The 26,024-nt window shown below is 48.7% G+C and overlaps 9 protein-coding genes across 9 annotated transcripts; 4 read left to right on the plus strand and 5 right to left on the minus strand.

Moving 5' to 3' along the window:
• Nucleotides 1–127: 127 nt before the first annotated feature.
• On the minus strand, nucleotides 128–1,678 carry UREG_00678 (uncharacterized protein; the record flags this gene model as incomplete). Its single annotated transcript, XM_002541118.1, has 2 exons — nucleotides 128–967; nucleotides 1,025–1,678. The coding sequence occupies 2 exons, from the start codon at nucleotides 1,676–1,678 to the stop codon at nucleotides 128–130; spliced, it is 1,494 nt and encodes a 497-aa protein (XP_002541164.1).
• Nucleotides 1,679–3,359: 1,681 nt separating this feature from the next.
• Nucleotides 3,360–4,783, plus strand: UREG_00679 (uncharacterized protein; the record flags this gene model as incomplete). Its single annotated transcript, XM_002541119.1, has 3 exons — nucleotides 3,360–4,191; nucleotides 4,359–4,543; nucleotides 4,703–4,783. 3 exons carry the CDS (start codon nucleotides 3,360–3,362, stop codon nucleotides 4,781–4,783), a joined length of 1,098 nt encoding a protein of 365 aa, XP_002541165.1.
• Nucleotides 4,784–5,628: 845 nt separating this feature from the next.
• On the plus strand, nucleotides 5,629–6,758 carry UREG_00680 (uncharacterized protein; the record flags this gene model as incomplete). Its single annotated transcript, XM_002541120.1, has 4 exons — nucleotides 5,629–6,036; nucleotides 6,179–6,299; nucleotides 6,362–6,466; nucleotides 6,526–6,758. 4 exons carry the CDS (start codon nucleotides 5,629–5,631, stop codon nucleotides 6,756–6,758), a joined length of 867 nt encoding a protein of 288 aa, XP_002541166.1.
• A 1,141-nt stretch (nucleotides 6,759–7,899) lies between these two features.
• On the plus strand, nucleotides 7,900–8,898 carry UREG_00681 (uncharacterized protein; the record flags this gene model as incomplete). Its single annotated transcript, XM_002541121.1, has 1 exon — nucleotides 7,900–8,898. One exon carries the CDS (start codon nucleotides 7,900–7,902, stop codon nucleotides 8,896–8,898), a length of 999 nt encoding a protein of 332 aa, XP_002541167.1.
• Nucleotides 8,899–10,555: 1,657 nt separating this feature from the next.
• On the minus strand, nucleotides 10,556–12,778 carry UREG_00682 (uncharacterized protein; the record flags this gene model as incomplete). Its single annotated transcript, XM_002541122.1, has 9 exons — nucleotides 10,556–10,638; nucleotides 10,743–10,962; nucleotides 11,043–11,094; nucleotides 11,156–11,346; nucleotides 11,439–11,602; nucleotides 11,743–11,920; nucleotides 12,330–12,464; nucleotides 12,640–12,720; nucleotides 12,746–12,778. 9 exons carry the CDS (start codon nucleotides 12,776–12,778, stop codon nucleotides 10,556–10,558), a joined length of 1,137 nt encoding a protein of 378 aa, XP_002541168.1.
• Nucleotides 12,779–14,843: 2,065 nt separating this feature from the next.
• On the minus strand, nucleotides 14,844–16,304 carry UREG_00683 (uncharacterized protein; the record flags this gene model as incomplete). Its single annotated transcript, XM_002541123.1, has 5 exons — nucleotides 14,844–15,448; nucleotides 15,475–15,580; nucleotides 15,657–15,793; nucleotides 15,872–16,094; nucleotides 16,245–16,304. The coding sequence occupies 5 exons, from the start codon at nucleotides 16,302–16,304 to the stop codon at nucleotides 14,844–14,846; spliced, it is 1,131 nt and encodes a 376-aa protein (XP_002541169.1).
• A 1,794-nt stretch (nucleotides 16,305–18,098) lies between these two features.
• Nucleotides 18,099–21,014, minus strand: UREG_00684 (uncharacterized protein; the record flags this gene model as incomplete). The annotated part of the gene is made up of 6 exons (XM_002541124.1): nucleotides 18,099–18,889; nucleotides 18,943–19,341; nucleotides 19,395–19,721; nucleotides 19,782–20,399; nucleotides 20,454–20,916; nucleotides 20,982–21,014. The coding sequence occupies 6 exons, from the start codon at nucleotides 21,012–21,014 to the stop codon at nucleotides 18,099–18,101; spliced, it is 2,631 nt and encodes an 876-aa protein (XP_002541170.1).
• A 620-nt stretch (nucleotides 21,015–21,634) lies between these two features.
• UREG_00685 (uncharacterized protein) lies at nucleotides 21,635–22,315 on the plus strand (the record flags this gene model as incomplete). The annotated part of the gene is made up of 3 exons (XM_002541125.1): nucleotides 21,635–21,687; nucleotides 21,970–22,142; nucleotides 22,263–22,315. The coding sequence occupies 3 exons, from the start codon at nucleotides 21,635–21,637 to the stop codon at nucleotides 22,313–22,315; spliced, it is 279 nt and encodes a 92-aa protein (XP_002541171.1).
• Nucleotides 22,316–23,439: 1,124 nt separating this feature from the next.
• On the minus strand, nucleotides 23,440–25,110 carry UREG_00686 (uncharacterized protein; the record flags this gene model as incomplete). The annotated part of the gene is made up of 3 exons (XM_002541126.1): nucleotides 23,440–24,636; nucleotides 24,693–25,042; nucleotides 25,104–25,110. The coding sequence occupies 3 exons, from the start codon at nucleotides 25,108–25,110 to the stop codon at nucleotides 23,440–23,442; spliced, it is 1,554 nt and encodes a 517-aa protein (XP_002541172.1).
• Between the last annotated feature and the right edge of the window lie 914 nt (nucleotides 25,111–26,024).

The raw sequence follows: 26,024 nt of genomic DNA on the forward strand, positions 1-26,024 counted from the left end.
GATATCAAAATTCGATATCCCATTCTCGTGTTTATGCTACCCTATTCTATATAAGTCCCTCGTATATTGACAATTCTCCAATTGACGCCTGGGTGAATATCCGCTGATCAGATCCTTTAGTCGCTGTTCAGCTCAAAAAAAACTGAAGCCAATCCCTGTAACCCTTTGCTCCTCGTTTCCTTACAATTTGGCGTTTCTTACGCTGTTGCTTCTTAGGCCTGACCTCCTCACTTCGGTACTTCTCAGGTTGGATCTCCTCACTATGGATATCTTCCTGGCATTGATAAGCCTGGAAGCTTTCACTCTCCAGATAATCGTCCTTTTCGATATAGGTCCAGTCTTCTGTTTTTCTAGCCGGGGGCGCTGGATGTCGACGTTGAAACCTTTCAATCTCCGCGATGCATTTTTCCGCACTCCAACGCCGTTCCTCACATAGAAACATCATTGATAAAACTTGACGAAACGGGGGGTCTACCTGCGCCGGTGTATTTTTCACGGCGTCGACATAGTTCTGGTATGCGATATCGCTGCGAGGATCTTTCAAATATTCTTTTGTGGCCTTCACCGGAAGCCATTTCAGGACTGCCATTATGGTTATTCCAAGAGCCCAGAGATCAATTTTCTTACTGAAGGCAACTTTGTCGGTCCTGGTTTCGGGCGCAACGAAAAGTAAACCGCTGTATTGAGTCTGGTTTGATTTTCCTGGGCGATGAATAGGAATTTTGACCCGAATTGGATTTGTTGAGCCTAGCAAAATATGCGAAGGCCTGACGTTGCCGTGGATAAGCTGGTTTCTATGCATGTGTGCAATGCCTTTAAGGCACTGGTGAAGAATGGCCACATAGTCAACGCCTCCTAAGCTCGGTATATCCTCGAGGCTGTGTTCGTAATGACATATTTCCTTGACGAAACGATACCTACCGCCACTGCTAATCCACCCGCTGCTCAAAACATTCTCGTGCAATTCCTATGTCTGTCAGCTGTATGGTCCGATTATGCTAAAACGGTTAAAGGCTCAACTTACAGGGACAGGCTTCGGAAACGTGGTCTTTCTTACAATCCTTGGGTCATCTGGTTCAAATGTTTCCATTGTGAACAATCCACCATTCCTCTCATCCACATAAATGCCATCTTTTCCATGCTTTCCAAGGGTTGGGCTTTCGAGTTTAAGATAATTGTCGATCCTGTCGCAAATCGGTATGCGAAAGTCGATCATGGGTAGCTCTTCAGGCTTAAGTCTCAGAAATTTCGATAAATTCGATCTATATGCGCGTTCGTGCGGGGCACGATCGGGAATACCAATGAAGAAGTCAAATCCATCGAAGCTAACGGTAAAATTGTTTTCAATGACCTGTAAGTAGCCACCGGGGGATATTCCTTTGACAAGTAGGACTCCAGTTGATCGATTAAACGTGATAGAAAAGCAATAATCTGTCGAGGGCAAAAAGACGTCGCTGTTGGGGTCAGATCCAAAAACAAACCCTTTAGTAGGAATCTTAGGGGGGATATCAAAGCCGAGACGGAGACCGATTAATATTTCTTTCCTGCCTTCGAATTCTACGCTCGTAAAGCGGTTATCATTGTGTGGATGGGCAATGGCTTTCTCTGCTTTTTCAGACTTAGGAAAGATATAAACAATAGCTGGGTCGCGCGAAGGGTGTGGCATATCAAGCGGCATGATTCAGAGATATTAAACTTGTAATGCTTAAATCAAAAGTCCGGTGACAATGTGAGTAAATTTGTGCAGGAACAGTCAAAAAGAATTTGGAGGATGTAACCGTTGAGTGTGTGGGCTCTGTGGTCTTTGTTGATTGAAAAAAAAAAAAGGGAAATGGAGGTGTTCTCGTGCGCTTTTATATCCGGAGACTTGCTATTGATGATACGCCTGCTTGGGTCCTGTGCCATAGTACAGCCTATTCGCAACGCCTATTAGCATACCAGTTCCCAATCAAAAGCAAGATATGCGCCGCAAGAGAACTGTGTCAAGGATAGGGCCTATAGTCCAGGCACAATTGGCTAATTAAGCCAGACTTATTAGGCGTGAACAACCTGCGACATAACGAGTTCTGCAAAGGCGTGTCCGGATACCCATAAGCCTTGTTAGGCGTCAGCGGTCGATTGCCCACCTTGGCATCCAGAATCTGCGGCCCATCTGCTACGAGAGCAAAATATGATCCAGATAGCATAACTCCACCAGGGCATACGCCCTTGTTTGATAGGCTGCGTGACTGCAGTTGGAATTGTTTTAGTATTGCGGCTGATGTTCAGATAAATCCTAGCACCTCTCGTTAGAGGATACTTGCTTGGTGCCTTATCTAGATCGTCCAATGCCACTTCCACAGGAGGACGTCATTCCCATCGAGATGAAACCCTAATAAATTGAGCCACTAGAGTGGGTAGTATAAATTCATTTTTGCCTTTAGCTGAGACAATATTTATCGATGGCGGTGTACCATTCCTCATAACAACCAACGATTTTTTAGTAAGCGTACCAGGCTAGAGAGTAGCTGGTACCCTAGCGATATTGGTATGTTTGAAGCCATAACGAGGACAAAGCCTAAGACGTGAAAGGGGAATTAGAGCCTGTCATTCTCATGTCGCAACCATACAACGAAGATGGGCGGTAAGAATCACCCGGGGCAGGGATGGTCAAATCCGAGTATTTCAGCCAAAGGCTAAACAGTAAGGCAGCAAGCCATCTTGACGAGAAGCAATCTGAGCCCCAATAATGTTCCCGTTTCGTCACCAGCATAGATTGAATGTCGTGGGCGCTCGTCTAAAACTCTCACAGCCGCCGGCATGAAGCCACCTAAAACAACGGCGTTAGCTTCAACCATTTGGCCCAGCCAAGTGCCTGGCTTTGAGCAGCCAACAGTCGGCAAAGTCTGCTTCGGGCTCTTGCCGCCGCATATGTGACATCATGGCCACTAAATGGATCTTTCCAACCTTTGGGCGCGGCAAGTGGTGCAGGCTCGACAAAAGGTCTCGTCAGGCTTGCGTCGTTGCTGGATGCCTGTAGGAGAGTGTTGCCGCTGGAGACAGGGCCTCACATGAGATCCGAAGCACCAAGGGTATATTGACTCACAATCAACAGCATCGATGGAGGAAGAAGACAGACAGCGAAATGGGCGACGTTGGCCTGGTGCAGAGAGATGAGGTTGAAATAGGCTCGTGTGACAGCGGCTTGGCGGGAGGCTCGGCACAGACTGGCGGGGGTTCGCGGGAACTCAGGGGCTGCAACAACGTCAACGATTTCCTAGTAGATGCACATATATAGAGGGAGCGCCGCACTGGAGGCTTTCTCTCGTTCCTTATCTTGCCGTAGAGCATGTGCCACGATATTTCGATCTTATTCCAGCATGACTTTGAAAAATAAAGAAATTCCACCTCCTCGCGCACCTTGGCGTGACCTGTTTGACAAGCAAAGGGGCAAAGCCCCGGTTGAATTCTGTCTGGCCACTGTCCACCACGATCCCTTCACCGGCAGGGCCTATCCCCGGGCGCGAACATGTATCTTTCGCAATTTTTGGTCCGAGATTGAGCTACATCCTGCTGCCCTCCGCGAGATGGACAGAAGCTATGTCCCGGTTGAGCCTCCTGCTCCAAAAGAACATCGGGTTAAGGATGGTTGGGGTCTTTATCCAGATGAAGAAGAGGCTGGTGATGCTGCTGCATTTGAAAAGGACGATGACGATTCTCAAACTCAATACAACTTCATTTGTGGAAATGATGAATGTGGGGAGTATGACGACTACGATGGCATCGATGCCCGCTTCGATGATACGTATTATGCGCAGGAGTACGAAGAGGATAGCGACGATAGCTTTGCCGACCTTTATGGCAATAATGATGATAAAGCCACAAACGAAGCGTCATTCGAAAGTGATATGTTCACTTTCACCACCGATGTGAGGATGCCCAAAGTTGGTGACCTGATAGATCCCGACGGCGGTCCTGGAGGGTATGTTGAGGCAGTCTTTTGGCTTAGAGATGTTTGCGTCCAATGGAGGGTGAAGGGCAGGGCGTTTGTCGTTGGCGGGGATCCCGAGGATGAGGCTGAGGTGCAAGCACGGGAAGAAATTGAAAAGGCAATGCGTGCCTGCCCAGGTTACTCAAAGAAAACACTGCGGAAGTGGAGCTGGGAGAAAGAGATTACCGCTCAGTTTGCGAATTTGAAACCTTTGATGAGAGGTAGGTACCCGCCCAGGACAATGTCCCTTGTGTCTTTGGTCTGTTCACTGTATATGCTGCTTTAATTCGGGACCCTCGAGAGTTTCCGTGACTCTGCGGCTCTCTACATTATATCCATTCCCTTGTTTACTCTTCCCGGGCCTAATGCACGTATGGACGGGAGAAAGCCCAGCTACGGCCTTATCTCATCCCAAGCTTTGTTCTTAGCTCAGATTGTTCGCATTGTTCGCGGAAGCCTGTGGAAACAGGTGAAAAAGAATTGTTTACTGACTTTACCATCAAGGGACATTCAAAAACCAGCCACCAGGAACCCCGATACCTGATGGTATACGAGACCCCATTGCTTTTCAAGGTGAGCAGGTGTGGGATCTTTACGATCCAGATGCAAGAAGCAATTTCCGCGTGGTGGTCATTTGTCCAGAGGAAGTTGAGGCGGTTGATTTGAAAATTCCAGACGCTGTGAGAAGAGTCAGATGGACGTTGCTGAGCAGAGCTGATGGAGAGGGGACAGTTTGGAAAGAACAGGACGTATGGCCGTGAATCTAATTTCAAGGAGTGGAATGGAGCTCCTGCAAATATGTTCAGCTGCTAGAGTCTTGCCCAGTGAATTTTTCCGTGAGGACACGAAACCCCTGAGTCTGCCATACACTCTTGATTGCCAGGCTGGTGAAATTTGGAGGGGAATTTCGCTTTGTTTTACTAGTAATAATATCTTTCTAGTGCTAGCTGCCAGTTCACTGTTAGTAAACATATAATTTTCCCTGTGCTGGAAAGCTCCCGCTTCAGATGTGTTCCTCCCTTTACATCACACCTTTCACGCACACAAAATCACCAGCCGCGTAAACAAACCCCAGGACAACCACTTGACCGTCTGAAAAGATTTTTCCAACTCTGCTCCATTCTAACTTCTCTTCCTATCTTACACCTTTATCAAACCTGATCATCTGCGCTTCCCCAGCTGCTTTACCAACCACTTTTGGTGACAAGCTTGAGAAAGAAACTGCATAGCTTCCGCTCTCTGATACCAACATCCTTTTCACTGTCACAGATAGACAGCTCCCTTCTCCGCTCCTGTCTTCACTCTCATTGTGCTTTGTCTCAAGCTCAGCTTGCTTGACTTCGCTTTCTTGCATTCCCAGCAAGGTGAGCCTCTTCACTCCACAATCCCAATCACACAAATTGATATCCTTTGACGCGTTCTAATCTTGCAAACTGAGACAGCGAAGAGCTCCCGTTCTTCAGGGCTCCCTCCCGTGGTCCACGAGGACTTTAGGTACTTGCTGTGCCTATTTTTTATCCCGCCTTGCTCGCAGTTTCTGGCTGCAGCTCTTCTTCGTACAAGGGTCGTACACTTAAAAGGTAGCCCATCTTTTTCTTCATTATTCCCCTTGGATAACCTCTTCCCCCCTCTTTTGTGAAAGGAAAAGAAGCCAAACAATGTGGGATTATAGTGATTCCGAACCCGACGACGACATGGTCAGTCGCTGCTCGTACTGCGGCAGATTCTGCGCCCGTGCCAAGATCCACGCGCAGACCGGTCTTTGCCTGCCATGCAAAGAGAAACTCCACCCTGGTGGCACCGAGCCAGAGGTGGAGGTTCACGAGGCAGAGGCCGACAAGATGGCCGTCGACGGGAAGGAGTCTGGTGGAGAATCGGCGGGCTCCAAGGCTGAAGGCAACGAGGCGGCCCCTCAGGAGTCGGACTCCCTCCCGCAAGGGACTGGCGAGTCCAATGCTCCAGACGGGCCTGGCCTCTGCGCCCGATGCTGGACGAGACCGCCGACGAGAGTTCTTTATAACTCTCCCACCTGTGACGATTGCTTCCAGGTGGCGCAAGACGCGAAGGTATGTAACGAACTCCCTCGAGTTGATATGAAAACTAACTTTGTTCAAGGAGGAATCCCGCGGTACGAAGGTGTGTCAATGTTGAGGAAATTATTCCTTTGTCAAGGAAATGCAAAGAAAAATCAGAAGGCTAATAGGATAGCAGCGGCGATTCCAGCCACCGACCTCTCTCCAACCGGGCAAGAAGCTGACGCGAGTCTGCGACTCGTGTCGGCAGAAACGGAAGAGGTGCGAGCACCGTCGCGTCGTAGACGCCGACGACCGTGAGTCCAATCTGGAAAGTACTCTATCAAAGTACATACAGTTCTGACAAGATATGTTCTAGCTGCTGTTGCGGACCGCGGGCGCAAGCGGGTGAGGGTAGAGGCACCCATCTCAGAGGACGAGGAGCCAGAGTGCCCGTCCACAAACTCGGAGGCTAACCAGCCAAGTACGTTGAAGAAGCGAAGCCCGTATCCTTTTGCATTTGTGCTGACCATTCGGAAATAGCCGCTTCCAGCTCCTCAACCATCGAGGAGACTGCGACCAGCCACTGCGGTTCTTCAGACGAGAACATGCAGTGGGCAATCAAACAGTCAGTCGAGACTGTTTATCGCAGGGAAATGGAGCGGCTGGTAAAGGGTGCTGAAGCCAAGATGGCAGAGGCAACCGAGGCCTTCGACGCCGTCAAGCGGCATATGAACATGTGGCTCTACGAGCTATCGAAGAGCGGCGGTTCATAAGCCGGACAAGTCACAACGGCGGATGCGGTGCCAAAACCACAAGTCGGAGAAGAAAGGCAATTATCCCAGACTCCTCGGAGTCTTTGGCGATTCGGCCTCGAAATATCTATCGGGTTTCCTTTGTCGAATCCTGCGGTGGCCAATTTGACGCTTCTGAGGGTTTGGGCTTGGTTGTGGAGGCGTACCTGGTGCGTCCTCCCCCGGCTTCATCTCAGCAGAGGCGTTGGAGAGGTTGCCAAAGGAAGAGACAAGATATCATTGTTGGACCGAGAAACGGCGGACGTTCGGTTTGGCGGTCGTACGGGAGTTGCAGGTAACGGCGGTTTCGGTGCAGTATTGGCCTAATATCATTGGACGGAGTTGGAATTTCGAATGGGTTTTGTAATTTTGAATTACCTGGTAACGGCAAGGTGGCATTGGGACCGCATTTGGGAATCCTTGCTTTGCTCATCCTTTTGTGACTTAATTGATTTCTTGTCTCAATCGCAGGTGCATGGTGTTTTGATCTCACCGCTTTGCTCGTCATGCAGAAATGCCTGCAGATTTTCCGCCAGTGCATTTTCGCCATCGATGTTGTATCCCGCATATAAGCAGAGTTTCTGCTTCCCAAGGCCGATGCCTCCAGTCACACACGTATTGCTGTTCCGTCCGGTCAGACAGCGAGGCCTCAGACGTGACGCAGCGTAATACCGTACTAGCGCCGCCCCGTCACACGGTGTAACTTGGGCCGCAGAAGGCTGTCTAGCGCCCCACGTGAAGCCCGGGTAACTTACAGCTCGTATCGCCGTCTTGTTTCGATACCAGCTTCGGCCGCCGTTATTATTTCTCACTCCATCCACATTGCAACCTCCCTCCTCGCCAGCTTCCAGTCCAACACACAGAGATCGAAGTCGATTCTCTCGCAAGATATGTTTCTTTTGTCTCCCACCCTGCTCTGACCCATCGAACATGCACACCTCCTTTCCATAAAACGCCCTCGCCGATTCCTCCAATCACTTACTCCTCGCCTCTTCAACCACCCGACTACCTCCCCACACAAACCGCCTCCCATCACCGGGTTTGATGAGTTAACGAGTTACGATTCAACCAGGAGAGAGACACTCCTATCAAGTCCTATTCTTCGCCTGCTAGTTCTACCGCCATGGGTTCCTATGATCCAGAGCCCCTCAATTGCTTCGCCCTGCTCACCAACAAAATCCCGACCTGGATCTCTCGGGTCTCCGACCTCGCCGCGCACACAGCTGCAAAGCAAGAAGAGTTCAAAACCGACTACCTGAAGTACTCAATTCAAGATCAGCGTTGCCGCCGAAAGAAAGGCAGCTCCCTCCATACCCACAAAAACGACGATGAACGGTCGAGTAGACTGGGTATGACATTGGACCCGGACGATCCATGCGCCGATCCACTTACCCGTATGAAGATATTAAAGCCTTCGCCTGGAGATGTGAACACTCGAAAGCGGCCGCCGGCAAGAAGGGAGAGCAATGACACTCTTTATTCAGACGAGGGGACGGACCGAGCAGTACGGCCGTGTCACCGCTTTCTGATCCATTACGACTGCCATACACAAAGTGTGCTGGAGAAATTAGTACGGGAAATCGGCGGAGCAAGAAATCATATACGAAAGGGCAGGATGAGCGCGATGATGAAAACGGGATTTGGACGGAAAGCGACTCAGGCCGAACCCTCGCCCGAAGACGACCTATTAAAACCTATCTTCAGAAGTACAAGGCAGTTTGCAAAGACCAACGGAGCAAAGCAATCCCCGTTCGATGTTGGAGATACCTATTTAGAATCTGCACAGGCCCTGTGCGAGATGGCGTCCCATCAGTTCTTGCGGAATGGAGATTGCTCTTTGGAATTGAACAAAACGAAAGAGAAACTTGATCTGGCTCTGGCTATGGCAAAGGAAGAGGTCGACAGATTAGCGGAGGAGGCTAAGTCTGAAGAGAAAGCTGAAGCTGAAGCAAAAGCACGGAGAGAGGAGAAGGAACGTCAGGCCCAACAGCTGGTGTCCGAACAAAAGATTGAGGGGAAGGACGTCGACGATCACAATGCTATTGAAGTAGATGATGCATCCGATACCTCGTCTATATCCATTGACCTCACGGCCTTTCGATCGTCAAGATTTCGACGATAATTCCACAATATTTGGACATTCTTTTTTGTTAACGGCCGGCATAACTGCATAAAAGCCTCTTTGATATCCCGGGAATTTTTTTACTTTTGATATTCAAGCATATCTACCCATCTCATTCTTTTTGGCTACTACTCTTTTTCTCCATTTCTTCTTTCATACTCTGTGGCATCAATAACATATTGGTATCAGCGATTTTGTCCAACTGATGATAGCGTTGACTATTTTGGGCTAGCATGGCGTTCACGATACGAAATTTTTAGTCTAGCAGAGCTCATAATACAATCTATTACGACACTTATTATGATGTTCTGGATGTTGATGATTTTTTCTGCCTCCGGTCAACTTCATGTGTGAAAAGAGCAGACTCTCCCCTCTTTTCAAGGGAACGTCGAATTTTACAGCCCAACTCAGACCCCACCGGCTCAAGCTGAGACTGGACAATGCACACGAATCAGACTTGGGTTGTTTGGGACTTTCGGACAGGGCTAGGGGTGGTTCGGAAAGCATTGGCAGACACGGCAGTCGGCCCTCCCCTTGGCGACTTGCCCTCGCCCCAGCCCGAGAAAGGAAAATGCCAGGGAATACCTAGAAAGCCTGATTTTCCATGGGTGCGGTCATGATATATTTTTAAATCTGCTTCTCTCTCTCTCTTGTCATGTGTTTCATGTTGTGAAGGAAAAATAACGTCGAGAACAACTGGCGTTGCATTTCTTTTCACCCTTGGGTTTTTAGAACTCAACCAACAGGAGACGAGGCGGGATGGGGTGAACCTGGGAAGACAAACCTGCTCCCGAGCAAAACACCACTCACATCGAGTCGCTTCAGCCACCGGGTCGATGAATTGCAACCACGCCAGGTCTTCCCACATGGCAATGATGTCGAACTTCTTTGCAACTCTACTGAGCACAAGCCACAGTCCACCGGCGCAAGATTCGGGGGAAACAATCATTATTTCGGCTTTCGAGAACAAGACAGAAGCTCCTTATTAGAATCATCCAAAATCAGGCATTAACGATTCCCAACAGACGGCTGTCTGCATCAGTCCATGCCCTTCTCCCCTGAAGATTGCAGGTTTACAGGGGAAGTGCTTGCTGGGCCGGAATTCGACAAAAACAACCCTCTCCAATGAGGTCCGGTTCATGTGCATGAATCCCCGAGGATCTCTCTTCTTTGCTGCAACAACCCCTTCCATCTGTCCCGCGATCGGAGAACGGTCGCTGGAGCGGTCGCTGACTGAAGAAGTATAATAATATGCTGGACGCACCGGATTACCCTACCATTAGGAGTGACCGAGTAACTGTAGGGTTAACTACTTGGTGTTTTGGGGGTTGAAGTTTGCTTCGGCAATCGGACCGCCTGGTCATACGACCACAGAAACTTGAAAGGGGCAGGGCCGCAGGCCCGCAGGGAGGATCGATATATTTGTCACCTCGCAGGATCAACCTTATTCTTCTGTACGCTGCCGTCCCCAAAGCAGCTGGACACGCAGGGAGTAGAACGGGTCAAGAACAACCAGGGACGGGAAAAAAGAGCTCCAGAATATGATTTTTTTTTTCTGAGCCTGTCAGCAAATGCTTTCGGAGCAGTCGACTGGTGAAAGAGGCCCATGAAGACGGTTCCCGACTCGGGGAGGCGGCTTTCCGGGATGGATCCAGGATCACTGTGCCTGAGGAATGTTTTGAACAGAACCGCATCCGAGGTCGTCGTCGTCCTCGGCTGGGGCCGCGATTTCGAGTCTTTCTGTGAGACTCCAGAGTCTGACTTGTCTGCTTCTCCCAGCCTTTCCTCGCAGATCGCCTGAGACTTGGAGGGGAATGGAGATTAATTACACTTAACGCAGATACCAACCGTGACATGCTCGTTTAGAGGGTTCGGCAGGGTCCAGGGCGCCAAGAAAGTGGAGGAACCGCCCGAGAGTGGAGCGGCACCCGGTCCACTTTGCGCTCCCGCGGCGGAACCCTCTTCCCCGCTGCACGTTAGGCCCGTTTGGGATAGCTTTTCCTCTTCGCCAAGAGATAGAATACCGCTTTGGTATCGCGCGATACGCCTTTCAGGTTGGTGAGACTACGGGGTGGGAGGAGAAAAACAAAAGGAGAGAAAACAAACGGTGGAAGATTCTTTACGAGATAAAATTATGGTCGTACAAGAAAGGCGGAAGGCAGCCATTTCCACGTTGCCCGGGGACATCCGGCAAGCCTGTGACACCGAAAAGAAAAAAAAAAAAATCGAACAGACGCAAACAGATGATCAAAGTCACTTTATTCCATCAGCCATCTCCTCTGGAACGTGTGCCAATGGGACGTGGAGAAGGCCGACAAACTCGAAGCTGCTCATGGCGGCATGAATGATTGATACAGACCACACAGCAAATGAGGCAGACTGTTCGCCGTGCGGGTGGGTTGTCAGGAGTTGGCCGAGGCGCGATCGATGCAGAAGTGGGCTGATGATCTGCATCAGAAAAAGGGCATATTTTCTTTTTCCAAGGTTTGTTTTGACGATGATGGTTTTGGAGTGAGGGTGATTATCGACCCCAGATTTACTCGAAGTTTACCAACATAATTTTTAATATTCGACACCATGATGAATGTCCGCAGGTCCGCAGGGGGGAGCAATGTGGCTCCGAGCATTAAGTTCTCGAGGTTCCGTGAGAGCTGGCTGTCAGAACAGGCTTTGTGTCCGTCGTGACGAATGCTGGGGCCCAGCTCTAATAGTTTGCGATAATCGGGGCGAAAATGCGCTCAAAGTGATTTCGCTACTTCGCAGATCACCGGCCATGTTGTGCAATCATCCGCATCAACGAGCTCTTCCACTGCATCGCGTGCGACGGCAACTGGAGTCACCAACCTCCTCGCGGGAGAATGATTGGCTCCAAGCGTGCGAGCTGTCGCAGCTTCAATCCTGGTGAGGATCTTGAAGAATTGCTGATTTGTTCAGGATTCCAATTCGCCCTGGGAGGCGCCAAGCTTTCTGGAAGGGAGATCCCTCCTGTCTCTTTGGCTGAAAGGGAGAATGGCTTGCAGGCCTGTTAAAAATTCAGATAAAGATGATTTGAGCGAAAACAAGAAGAGATTCCAACGGAACACGGTTTCCTACATCTGCTGCATTCTCTCTCAGGCGGCCGAAAGCGGTAAATTCCATACTCTTCCACTGGGACAATCCCGCCACTCCTGAGGCCTTGTTTTAGGACAACAGCAATATTCAACACTTTGGTGAGAGAATTAATTGCTCGTTTTTTGCCTGCTGTAATTTTATTTCAACGTGAGACAGCTGGATTTTGCGGGGAAAACACCCAGTTTGGCTCCGTACGAAAGTGTGACCAAACAATGTTACGCTGTCAGGTTTATGTGCCTCTGATTGGTTCTTTGAAAGCTTGGAAAAAATAATATTGTATTGTAACGGACTCGTATGTTTTGTGCGTATAATACCAATACCGCTGCCATACGGTAAATCCGACCCCAGCGGCGATCATTTGCATTCCAACTCCTCGCTTCGTCTCTCGACTTCTTTCCCGTGTCCCTCATGCGAGATCTCTTAGCAGCTTGATGATCCTGATCTTTCAAAAGAGCCTGATACTGCTCAGTCCATCTCACAAAGTTCCCCAGCAAACGACGGTTCTCTCATACCCGTGAACCAAGGACCATTCTCTTTCAACTACCCCAGGTCAATGATGCCTTCCACCAGCCTTTCACCTTTTACCAAACCGGGATTAGCGCGCAGCAAAGATGCAACCAGAGTACATACTGTGGCGTCGAGCTGTTCACCGGGTTGGGAAAAAGGGGGTGTTTCGCACACAAGGCCAGGCGCATGCATCGAGGCCTTGGGCTGTCATTGGGTGCAGGCGGCGTACTTTGTTTAAAAAGTACCTTTTGATATCGCTCATTGCGCCTTTAAGTGATGGAGAAATTGGAGAAGAGCCGCAATGAAACAACTTGGCTGCGATACAATGGTTCTCCTCAAGCACAGGAGTATTCTGTACGGGGTAGCCAAGATCACACTGGTTCAAAAGTATTCTTTCATCAATTTTCCAGGCTCGACGGTCCTTTTGAGAAAGCATTGACTATGCTTGGGATGAGATCTGCTCTGTATGAATCTATGGTACAGACTTTGCCATATCTCCTTTCCTGTTGCCATGTTCTCATCCTTGACTGCGCTCTGGATAAGAAGCAGACTTGAAACTGAGGAGTAAATACTCGCGTTGGTGAGTCCAAAGGTTCTGCGACTCCCACGCTATCGACATGCGACAGCCCCCTTCTCGAGAAGTTTTCTAATTGCAGGCAGAAGTTGGTCTACCTTCAAGATATCGTTTGCTCACTCAATTATATTTATCCCGGTTGTTGTACGTATATACACATGCAAAAGATAGCTTCACTGATACACTGACTGCTTCATTCATTGATTGCCTATCATTATATGCTAGTTGATAGCAGGCCAGTTTACTTGTCTGAACAACAACTTGGGTAGCCACCCTGGTTTGGCACTCGATCACATACAGACAGTTGATTGAGATATGCCATGAGAAGTCCATTGCACATCCAAGGTGAAAAACTTTTGCAAAAATGCCTTTGATTGTCTGTTTCATTTCCTTTCTGCGTAATAGTCACGAACTGGCAGAACGGGGTAAGGTCAGCTGTTGAATTATTCCCTGAGGCCCGATCTCTAGTCCTTGTCGTCGAATATCTTGATGGTGGAGACCAATGACATTGTTGTCGCTCATATTGTCATGTGTGAAGTCAACGTCGCCTGGTAAAATAGCATGGGTCTACGGTGACCTGCTCCTTTGGTAGTAATTCGCAGATAAATGCGAACATTAACTTGGTGGACAAATGCATTCCAATTGTTAAATCTGTTCAATGCGCGTCTCGTTTGTTGGGCTATTCATAAAGTATCAACATGTCTCCATAAAGCATCAATCCTTTCAGTGCCCCATTTATTAACAAGTTTATCCTTAATGTTAGCAATATCTCTTTGCTTCTTCTGAACACGTTCCGCAACCTCTCGAGATGTGTAGAAATTGCTTTCAAATCAAACCTCTCCTACATGGGCCCAGGCTTTGGATCGATGCACATAGTCATAAAAATCTGTGACGATTTCTTCTAACAGATTGTGAGCAGACATGAGTCCTTCCATTAGTTGACTCTATAAATAGTATCGCTCCGAGAAAGGACGGGACTCAGTATAGCGGATTGCTTCTTGGAGGATAATAGCTAGTATCCGTAACCCTCAGGTGCTCTCCTGTGACGGTATCCAAGCCGCACTTCCCGATAGCCTCCCATCATTCACGAATATGATGATGCATTCCAGAAAAAATTTGAGTAGTAGGGGGTATATTTCTGACTAGGAAGGGGGACCGCCACTTCTTGAATTCCCACATACCACGGTAGCATGGTGCGGCGCTCTTGTTTGCATGGCCCATGCGCTCCATGTGGTAACAACGGGGAGGTGACATACACATCACTGGCTTTGCATACAACGTCCATCCATTTGGTTTTGAATCGTTGAGAATCTGCTTCGGTAAACATGGTTGGCTTGATGCGATGGATTTATCCATTTGTACCAAGGCCACACTGCTCGACAAGTTTCCACCACTCGCCTAGGTGATTATGCATTCCTGGGAGAATCTGCATACAGTCTCCATGCATCTCATTGGTCAATGTAAGTGATACTTGGATCATGTTGACGCGTCTTCCATGGTTAACTGCGTCGGGGTTGTTCACATTGATATGTCCGAAAACTGTTTTGTCGCCGGGCTTTGCAAATTCGGTGTAGTAAGGGAAGGAGATCAAGCGCCATGCGTGATCAGGCCGGAGAAGAACATACCATAAATAGTATGTTGGGTCTTGATGCATAAAGTTGTTGTCCTATGCCATGATACATAACGCGTAGCCATCCGTAGTGTTCACGACTACCCATTAATTTGTTGGTGGTGTAGGTACATATTGAATTCTTCAGCCACCATCTGCATGATGCTTGGTTGGTTCGCGCTGCCTAAATTCCACCAGCTCATGAGCCTGGGGAGTGTGACGGATCCATCGTTTTGGGAGGCCGATTGAATGTTGCTGCCCGGAATGCCGAGGATGCCCTCGCGGAGTTGGGCACGATCCCTTGGCTGGTGCGGTAAATAGGAGAACTAGGCGTAGAGTTGCCCCGTGGCACCAAGCTCTATTCCGGAGTGAAACTGTATGACGGTGAGGGCCAGGAATGACCACCGGATTAGTGCGCGAGACGCCAGCAATAACCCCAAAAGGTGGAAAAAAAAAGCCAGGTCGGGGCGACCAGACCCTATTCAGCAGGGGTAAAAGTTTCTGTTTCTTTTTTGTTGATATCTCTTCTTCAGCGTCCCTTATCATCTTTTTCGCTGGGCCTAGACGTGCGTTAGCGTCTTTTGGTGCTAGGTGAAATATCTCTGAACTAGGGCCTCCAGTGCTGGGAACAGCATATTTTGTACCGTAACGATCGGTGTGTCTCGATGAGAGCTGACAAGTCGAAGTTGTTTTCGGTTGAAGAACGAAGTGTTGATAAGGTTTGGTCAAGTTATCTTGTGTCCGTTGCTCTATATATATAGAGATTATCTTATACTTGGACCCAACAGGCCCGGATGACATTTGCGGAGAAAGCCAGTTTGAACCTCGATATCTTCGAGGTAGGCTTCCCACGCACACATCCTTTCCTTTTTCTCCACCACCTGGCTGAGAAAAGGCACCATAATCTCGACGAAGGGTCGGTACACGAATTTGCGATCAATCCCCATGTATCAATACTTGACGACCGCAAAGCCGTGGCGGCAAAATCGGTTGCTGTTGTATGTTCTGGATTGCGTGGATGGTATCTTCATCATCACCAAAGAGGATGTCGAGATCAGCAATGACTTGAGGGTTGGTCCATTTCTTGCGCCCGACTAATGCATCAGAGATATGGCCTATTCATTCGAGATGGATTGCTGCTGGAAAGGCATAGGGAATCGTCGAATATCTACTTGCATGTCCAGACGGCGAAGTAGGCCCTGGAGAAAGGTCTCGATGTGCATTCGCGAGTTGTGACCAGGTTCCGCCTTCCATAACTTCGAGATTGTCATGGTCCTCTTGAATTGCAACTTTCAAGTCGTGTTGACGTCCTACCAGTGTGCCGCCAACGGTCTCAACTTGCATAGGACGTGTGCCGACATGGTTCTCAGGTTCTGCCAGTATCGGATGTGGTGGCTGAGATTGCGTGACCCAGTTTGCTTGATCAACTCTTCAGTTTTGAGGGAAAGTGCTAATAGGGAGAGTCGTCGTGTAATTTTCCAGTCCCGGGTGCTGGCTGCGCCAACGCTGTCAGGGAGAGGTGATTGCGGTGTATGATAGGTGGACGGGATCTCGAGTCGCCTGGTTCGACCGGAGAGCAAAAAGCATCTTTTGTAGGGAGGACATGTTCGTTAGGATATATAGAAGCCAACTTCTCGCCCAGCTTGTCGGGTTTTCCTCTCCAGGAGTAGTCGTACGTAAGTTGAGCTGTAGTAAAATTTTGTAGAAGCGGTGGCCACCCGCACAATAGATGAGATTTGCTCAAGTCTCAATATCGTCTTCATCGCCGCTCGATCGGTATTTGCTCAAAGATTTCCACCACACCTTAAGTTCAAGACTGGTATGCTTGTTAGAGCAATGAAGAGCATGTCATTTGGAGCAACGAAAATGCTTGATCGGGAACTCACTAATCTGTTGAGCAACAGAGACACAAAAAGAGGCATATAAACAGCAAAGAATCTCAGGCAAAACAGATTCAGAGACTTGCATCTTCGGAAGCAGTAAGAGTATCTAATCAAGGTCAATTAGGCTAAGATTAGAAGAAGGAAGTAGAATTCACTTACAACAAGAAAGCATTCTGTTCAAAGCAGAACCAAGGCCGAGCGGTAAAAAGCACAAAGCGCTGAAGATATCGATCGAAAGGAGGTCGGAATTTTGCCCTTAGAAATGAGCGCGGGATGTATCTTTCTGCCGGTGCCATTCATACTGGCGAGCCATGTTCAGATAGCTCATTCTCTGTTGGTTCCTTGATTGTGTTCTTGCTTTCAATAAGTCCAATCAACTTGTTGTTCAAAGTATTCACCATGGGTCTTTCAGTGGCTTCTTCTGCTTCAATATCAGCAAAGCAGACAGACAATCTTCTTGTGCGACATTGGCTTGGGCTCTGCTTGTTCAAGTAGATTTGTTTCAGGCTAGAGACAGCAGCTGGCAAGGGAGCTGTTCTTGCACAACAAGGACAAAGGCTGTTGAACCGAATGTGAAGAGCATCTGTTAGAGGGTGCATGCGATTATTTGGATATTTGTCAAAGGAGGAGAGGAGAATGTGAGGTTATTTCTCCCCGTAGTTTTTCCTTATCTCAGCCTCCTAAGTGCTGATGGACAAGGAAACAATGTTTAGCACTGTAGAGGTGTACCAACAAGACACCCTAGGCAGCCAAGATAAGTTTCGTTATACTCGCTGAATTCGGCAATTGTAGGTTGTTCGTGCAATATTTTTAATTGCTAGTGATGTCTGGAGGTGTTCTCCTGGTATGGCATTATTCTGTGCTGTTCTCAGCACATGTTGTAGGTTATAGGGAGCCCGTCATTTCGAAAAGCTGGCTGATGTTAGGAGATGTAATGTCTGCTAGTTGCTCCGGTTGACTTGTTGCTATTTGTAGTTCTAGGGTCAGGCGGTTATTAGATGACTTATTTATTCCTTTACAGCTTTAGTTAGAAAAATTCATTAACTTGTGAGATGGGGAAAGAGAAATACTTACTCAAATACTTTCTCTATTTTTGCATTGATGAAGTTGAAAAGAAAAATTTGCGGGAGACCGGGTCCTTATATAGCTCAGTGTTGGCGTGAAGGTGAGCGGTTGAGAGAGCAAGGTGACTGGAAAGGTGAAAGAAAGTAGAAGCAAGGATCGTGGATCAAGTGATTACATCAAGGGAATGTGCAGTTCGTATTCATTATTACTTATTAGATCTCATATTAACTTGACAGGCATAACAGTCACAGTCTTAATTGTTCTCGGCGGGGGGTATCACGCAACAAAACCCAAGATTGGAACCCACCAGTCACAAAAAGCGGCAAAAGATCAATAGTGAAATCCAAGGTATATACAACGCCCACTCCTTTTTCACTTTGAAGGGCGCAGGAGTTCCGAAATTCTGAAAATATTAACTGTCTGAAGTTCCCGAGAGAGGAGTCACTTCACTTTAGTAGTAAATCTTCTCCTCATAGATTGGTGGGACGCCTTTGTCTTGATTCCATGTGATTTTACCATTATCATCAATGGAGGCATCTTCATCAGTGATGGGGATAACCTGTGATGTATGCGCAACTTCTTGTCGACTTACGCCTCCAGCATCACGTGGAATCCAAAGAAGTGGTGGCGTTGAGCCAATGCACGGATGGTAATACGCATTTTGCTCAACTTCAGGTGGATAAACGGTATCAGCAAAATCGTGAGGAACAAGGTTTCGCAAAGTATTATGGTCAGCGTATTTCTGCGGTTGGAAAAATTTGACAATAGGATTGGCTTTCGGCAATTCGGGCTCGGCAGAGGCACCATTTGATATGCCCTTTTCAGGATCGCCGTCCGCTTCTCCACTGGGACCAGCTGCATGGCGCACAGGCTCATGAAGTAGTGGGCTTGTGACTTCGGTTTCCAAGTTTTTGGGTAGGTAGTTGAGCAAAGGCGTTATGGCTTGGTTCAGCGAGAGGTGATATATAACCGTAAAGACACCGCAAATGATCATAAGGATCATAGGACCCAAGGCGCTGCGATCAGACGCAGTTCCAATAGCAAATAGGCCAATAAGACAGATGATCAAAAGATAGCAGCCAACGGTTGTGTGCTGCAATGCTCGAGGGTAAATCATCCCTTTTGTGTCGATGTTGGCATTGGTGACATAAAGCATGTTGTATCTATAAGCGATATAGAAGAGATAAAGGCCGACAGTCGCGAAACCAAGGACTAAAGGAGCGATTGCAGCATAGGTGATTGCTACAGATTCGTCAGCAAAGAAGGAACCAAGAAAGTATTTGGTAATTCCCTACCGATAACACAAAGATTGGTGAGAACAGGGAAGACAGTTCCCCAGCCTAAACCAGACAGGGTAGACCATCTCTTGTACATCTTTCGGGGCGTATTATCCAAAAGCTTGCCTAAGATCTTCGAAACTATCAGACCAACAACCTGTAAGAGAGCGCCGGAGCTGAAAGTCAAGCCCTGCAAGATGAAATAAGCGATATAAAAGTTTGAAGCTTTCGGGATATTCTCAGCGAGTAACGAAGCGGCTTCTTGTGGCTTTTGGATGATTTTCGTAACAGCACTGGATGCAGCGGAGGCAATGGTTGTGACAAGGAAGACTTGAACGACCTGGAAACCAAAGTAAAAATTCTGGGTCCTCAATTCAACGGCAGCGGTGGTTGGTACACCCCCGAGTCTTGCCATGACTAGAGGAAGTTAGAACAAGTTCTTATATGATAGCGAGTGAACAGCTACTTACGCCGAAGCACAATGGGCAACAAAGCCATGAGAACAGCCAAGAGGATAGCAGGCAGGAAGGCGGTGATGAGACCGAGAATCAACTTTGGGCAGTCATTAATAAAGCTTAGGAATGGAACCTTGTCGGTAAGAAAGTTGATGTTGGATATAGCACCGACAGCAGCGACGGGGATTGCCCAAAAGATGATCAATGCTACGACGAAACCGATAGTGGCAGCGTTGCGAATAATGAGTTCCCACCATTTGATACGCAAATTCGACCAGATGATGTCGCTAGGGTTCAAACCAATGTAGCGTGGAGCCATGTGCAGGGGCTGGTTATGCGCAACTATGGATGCATGTTAGCATTATCCTGGGCATAGTATCAACGCGATGGGAAAAGGCTTACCCATTTGATAAGCGGCTTGTGCGTCATTCTGCGTGTAGAATTCAACAAAAATAGAGGACATAAGTTCGGCATCACCAGCACGAAGTTTGGACTGCAGAGCTTGTATTTCAGGATTTAAACGTCCAATCTCTCCACGAGCCCAGTTGATAGTGTCGACCTTTTTGCCAATGAGCATCTTGAGTCGGTGAGTGGGTCTCTGCGAAGGCTTGATCCATTTAGCTGCCACTGAGCCAGACTCTTCACCTGCATTCGTTTCGGGGGTTGAAATGGCTTTTTGGGCTTCTTCGTCACTGGGCGTTCCTTTTGTAGCCTTAAGACGGGCAGCATTTGCAAGCTTGATTAGTTTAGTTTCCGCGCCTTCAAGTTTGAAGGCTGCTCCATCTCGTTCTTCAACCTTGCTTTGAAGATCATCCACAACGGGAACAAGCCAGACGTTTTTAACTTTATCCTCCCCATACATCTTGCGGATTCGAGCCTCATCAAGATACTCATCAGGTACAGAGGTGAAAAGAACGGTCTTGGAAGAGATACGATTGGCATAGAGCGGGGAAAAGAAATATGCCTGGCGCAAGTTGATGAAGTAGATGTTTTCGCGAGTAATCATGAAGAAGACAAACCCTGGAAACATGTCAATGACGATTTATATTTGCGAGGATGTTTGTTCGAACTTACCAATAAAAATCCAAGCAATGAATGTGTGAGCATAGTATCTATTAAGATTTCCGGTAACATTTCCAAAACTTAACATATCCAATTGCTGTTTTCCCGCTCCTCCAGTGGCATTGACGGGAAAGAGGACGGGCCAGGTGATCAAGCACCCGACGAAGCAAATTGTAGTGGCAATTTTCAAGTAGCGAAGGAGCAAGTACGCATCAATGGAGTGATGGCGAAGCACGTAGGTATCGGGCAATTTCATCATGGACCAGATCCAGCCCAAAAAGCCCGGTTCAGGAGCGGGAGTGCGCTCCTCTTCGCGCAAAGCGCCGATGTATGTCCTGGGGACATACTGTCTGCGTTCACTGCGGCGCAGGATTACAAACAGCAAGAGCATCGCCCCCGAAATGATGAGGGTGGGAATTAGGGTCGACACAAGGCCGGACGCCGAATTGGACGCATTTTGCGGGTTGTCATCGTCCTAGAGCGATACGGTTAGAGGGCTTGGGACGAATTGAGGCCGATTGAGACAGGATAAAAGCATACCGCTCGTCTTGCGAGCTGGACAAAGGTGTCCATGGCTACTCAAACCGCCTGTCTGGGGTCAAATTGCTCTGAATGCAGGCTAATGATATATATATATATATATATACCCGGGCGCTAAGTGCGACAGGGGGTGGAGGGAAGCTCAGGTGCAGATTAGCTCTCAGCAGAGCATTGAATGACGAGAAAGGAGAAAGAAAAAAGCAGCTCAAGGCTGCAGAGAGTGACGGTGACAACAAGCCAAAAGAACCAAAAGAGGGACAGGAGTGGGAAATCAGGGCTGTTAATTAAGGAGGACAAGAAGTCGAGATGAAGGACGATCGCTTGAAGTTAAAGCGCACTTCCTGGTTCGCGGTGTGTTGGAGCCACTTGATTAGCTAATGCGCCCCCCGCCAGAGCTCCAGGCGAGCGCCACATCTCGCTTAGCTAATCGTGTGGCTTGGGATCGGCGCGCTGATTGCTCGGATCAACATTGTTCCGGCGGAGAGTTTCGCTAGTGTGTTGCAGAGTGGGCGGTTGCGGCGTGCTGATTGGCGGACGTGGATGTGAGCTGGTTTGGGGCTGGCTGAAAAACCTTAATTCTGCAGGTTTTGACCGTCTGACCTCATCGCCGCATTCGTCCCATCTGCATCAAGTACGCGAGACTGCAGGCTCACATGGCGCCCAGCACCGATAGCCTGTGCCTGGGGGCGCTCTTGGGCAGCCATATGTAAGTGCGACATCACGTTTTCCCCGCGAGATCGCCACTTGATACGCGCCGTTGGCTTGTCCAAATTTCTGGACTGTTATTAATTGCTGTTGGGAGCGACCCCTTGGTTTTGCCCCGAAAAGGGACCAAAGAAACCATCCGCATTATTGAGTGACAATACCCATGGAACCAGTCGCCCAGTTGCTTGTTCCTGGTTTGCAAATACTCAACACTCTTCTCGAGTCAGACAAGTTATGCTAATCCTGTCTTCTGCATGTAGATGTTGACATTCGAAGAGCGAAGCAACATCCGCCCTGAGGTGATGAGTCCGTCAGTTATGTCGAATTATGCTCGATACAACATCATTCTTGACAATAGAAGGACCCTCCTCAAAACCTCTGCTTTGAACCTTTCCGAAACCTCCGGAACCACCAACCTCGATCCAAGTTCTAACATGGTGCCTGCGTCGAGCTTGAGTGAGTCATGTTGTCACCTGAGACTTTGGGACTCAACACAGCTCCCTATCTCAACAACACATGGAACTTATGCCCCCAAAAAAAAGAGCTATATCACACAACAAAACCCCCGTGGCCTAGTGGTCAAACTATCCACACCTGGAGCGCCCCCCAAACGACGCAGGAGGCAATAGGGGTTCGAATAGCGACAAGGACGTACCATCGGGCTAGGCGCTCACCCGATGGGAACCTTTTTGTCACCGCTATCTTTTTCCTTCACTTTTTTTTAAAGCATTCGAATATGCCTAGGAATATTTGTTTTTTGTTTCCGCTCAAAGGCATGCATATATTTTTATATACCACAGGAAAGTGTATTAAACATCCAGAGATTCAACTACGGCTTTGCAGCTTCATGGAAATCTCTCAGAGATCGCAAGTACTAGCCTATCTATAAGCAAAGGTATGTTCAAGCATGATGGACATAGTGTACTCATGTCGATGGAGGTGCCATACAGGTAGTATAGAACACCTTAGCTACGTGAATAGATCGAAATTCCAGTCACCTATTTTCAAGCTCTAGATGACAAGCCTTAATAACTAAACTTCAGCAACTGGATAGAGATGCAAGACCAAGCTATACATAGCTCTACGTTTGCAACCCCTTCTCCCTATGTATATTGTTCATGTAGTCGAATAGCTCGCGTTTCAAAAGCCGAGATGTTACTTGGTGGTTTTTAAGTCGCCGATGGGAAAGTTCTGAAACACTCATAGCGTCAAATATGTTGAAATTTGATTTTTTGATTCGAGAAGAAACAGGGTTGGCAAGCTTGTCATGCGTGCAAAGATGAGAGACCCATTGATTCGACACAAGTTTGTCCCCATCAGCTGCTCTATCTTTGAGCAATGATCCACTTATCATCTTCCGCCTCGGGAGTTGACATAGCGATGCTCATCCAGTGCCAGCCCATGGTCTTGAGGGGAGTATTTTAAATATTCCATAAGGTATCCAGTTCAGCACATGCGTGGGGTATATATACAATGGATGCAAGGCCGCTAAATAGTTTGAAAATTCCCAGTGTGATGGAGGCCGTGGGAAAAAGGCCAGAGAAGAGATGTCAGAGAACGGGAGGATAATAGAGCGCTGGTGCAGTATTTGCTGATACCAAATTGACGATTAAAACTAAATCTCGAATAAAAAAAATAGATATTTTTATTTGTGAATGTTGTGCGTGGTACGGGAAGAGAGCGAGAGGGGAGCAATACATCCCGGAAAGGATTATCAGACACATTGATATCAGAACCAGATAACATGCAGGCTTCAGCCAAAAATTGTAGGAACTGCTTCCTGTGGGCTGAGGTGCGCCCATAGATCTCGCTCGAATCGACTCAATGATATTTCAAGGTCTGGCGGCCTCAGCATCAGATACCTGAGTAACAGTTCGCTAAACTGGTAGTTCAGTTGCCACGGTAACTTTCGAACAACCTCCAACATGTCGCCTACAAGCCAGGCACGCTGCGGATTTTTCAAATCAGGGCTGGCAGGCTCTTCAAGGAGCATCCATACCAGCGTTTCTGTCGATGGCCAGCGGTTGAGGCGATGCTGGTCGACTCTCTCAAGTAGCTGTTCCAGGAATCGGGCTGTCCTGTCGGCTGAGCCGCGGTAGTCCAGTAAAGCGGCGGTGATGTAGATCAACGATGCGATGCGACAAAAGTCATGTAGTGAACCGTATTTGACGACCCATTTTCGTTCTTCGTTCGGGACATGGCTGGGTTGTGGCCCGGAGGAGAGAAGAAGGTGGAGAGGCGTCGAGAATTGAAAAATCTCTTCCCTGATAGGAATCTGGGAGATAAATTGATGGTCCTGTGCCGCAGATTCAGCGCTACGAAGAAAAGATAATAGCAGATGTGCATCTGCCGGATTGCGTACGGTGCCCCGCGGAGACATGGTATAGCGAACGTAGTGCACGTAAACATCCTGAAAATGATATTGTCCCGCACGAGGTCTCAGCCGGACCATCGCTTGATTGACGAGTTTCATCGCTTTCTCCTTACACCCATATCTTTCCTCTTGAAGCGACAGAGCTGCAAACGCCATGATGATGTTTTGATCGTAAGGGTCGCTTGCGTTTGCAATATATCGCGCAAGCGAGCGCTCCGCCGTCGAGAGGTACTGAATAGACTGCGGGGTCTGCTCTGCGCCGAAAACGTGAGCTTTATACCGGGCACAGTAAGTAAGAATCGCGACATGGAAGGTCATTGGATTGAGGATTGCTTGCTTGAAACCAGCAATTTTCATGTGCGTATTTTGGCCCGACCAGTACGCCAGCTTCTTCGTCCAACAGTCCACAAGCTGCTGCGATTCATCCGTGATATCCATCGGCAAGGTGCAGAAGGGATCTGTCCTCGATGCGCTTATTGTGAATTGGTGGCAAAGAAGGCACCCACTGTGAGTCGGAGCCGGTGGTGCCTTGACGGGAAGGGGCGCATCGTTCTTCTTATCCGTGTCTTCAGTCCACTGCATTGGCTTTAGCGGCTGGCACCAGCAACCGAAGAGCATCCAAGAGGACCTACCACAACAGGAGTCATTGTACGTAGCGCAAAGGTGTGCGTCTTGTTCGTGTCTGCTGCAGGCTGCGATGGCTCGTCTGGCTTTCTCGTCCATGGCAACGCCCGGGCCCCGCGTGCTCCCTGCGCAACCACCACCTGCGAGAGCAATCTTCTCTGCTCCTTTTTCTTCTCTTGGATATGGTGCTTCATGACATGTGCACGTTTCCCCTTGCTGGAAGACTTGTCGTCAACAAAGAAGAACGTGCGCTGAGAGGCCGGTGAAGCGACAGGAGCATGGCGGGGTCCCGTGTCTGGCACAGGCTGCGCAGGGACTATCCGCCGCCTCGTCTGTGAGACGTTTTCGCCTTTTTTTCCTGCGAGCGTGTTGTTAGCTTGACTGGAAAGGAGCGCTCGTTTTGAATGCAATGACCGTACCTGACATAGTTATCTGACCAGCAGAACTGGCAAGACGCGGAGACAACGATCGCTCAATCGAACAGGTGTGCAAAGGAGCGGCTTAGACGATTAGACCCGTGCTACACGACGAATTTCAGCCTGGATGATTCATCTTGATGTTCGCTGCGCACCAATCTCTAGCAACGAAAAACGATCATAAATAACGGGGAGAACACCAAACGCAGTGGCACCGGGGAGGACGCAAGACATATCCCGCAAAAGAGGGATTCCAACCATCGAGGACATCGGGACGAGACCTACCGTCGTTCATCCGCTTCAAAGAAAGTCGGAGGATTCCCATGCGAACATGCAGCTGCACGGTCTCTTGGCGAGGCTCGGGCGTCCCATCAGGGTTTCTGGATTCTGCGGTGCATTGCCCGAGGATGGGCAAGCGTATAAACTCAAGACAGGCACCGCTGTTGACCAGGAGCGGTTACAGCATCAATCCTGCAAGAAACACGAAATGCGATCGGATCCCTGCGACGGTGCACCGGTGTCCGGATCAAGGCATTGAAGGGCCGGCGATGGGTTGACTGATTGGATCTGGCGAGGTTTTGGAGTCTCCGGTCTTTCCTCTTGACCTGGCCAGGGCCAACGAGATGCGCGATGTCTCGGGCCGCTGTTGGTCAGATCACTCTGTGCCCGCATGTCTCTTTGTCCGGCTTGTCACGCAAACTAAAGCGACCGGCGGGCTTTGCTTTTCTGTCGGCAACGGAACGCGTGAATCAGAGTCGTTTCCGGGCCCAACTCGGCATTCCATCCCGTCTCGCTGGTGGACAAGAACAAAACTGTGCGATGCCGTCACATCGCACTCATGCAGGACAGTTTCCAGATGCATCGCAGCCCGTTTTCCAATGATGATCTCTTCGTGCGATTGGAATTTGAGATCAATGGGCAACC

This window comes from Uncinocarpus reesii, genomic scaffold, assembly GCF_000003515.1.
Source record: "Uncinocarpus reesii 1704 scaffold_1 genomic scaffold, whole genome shotgun sequence".
NCBI lineage: Eukaryota > Fungi > Ascomycota > Eurotiomycetes > Onygenales > Onygenaceae > Uncinocarpus > Uncinocarpus reesii.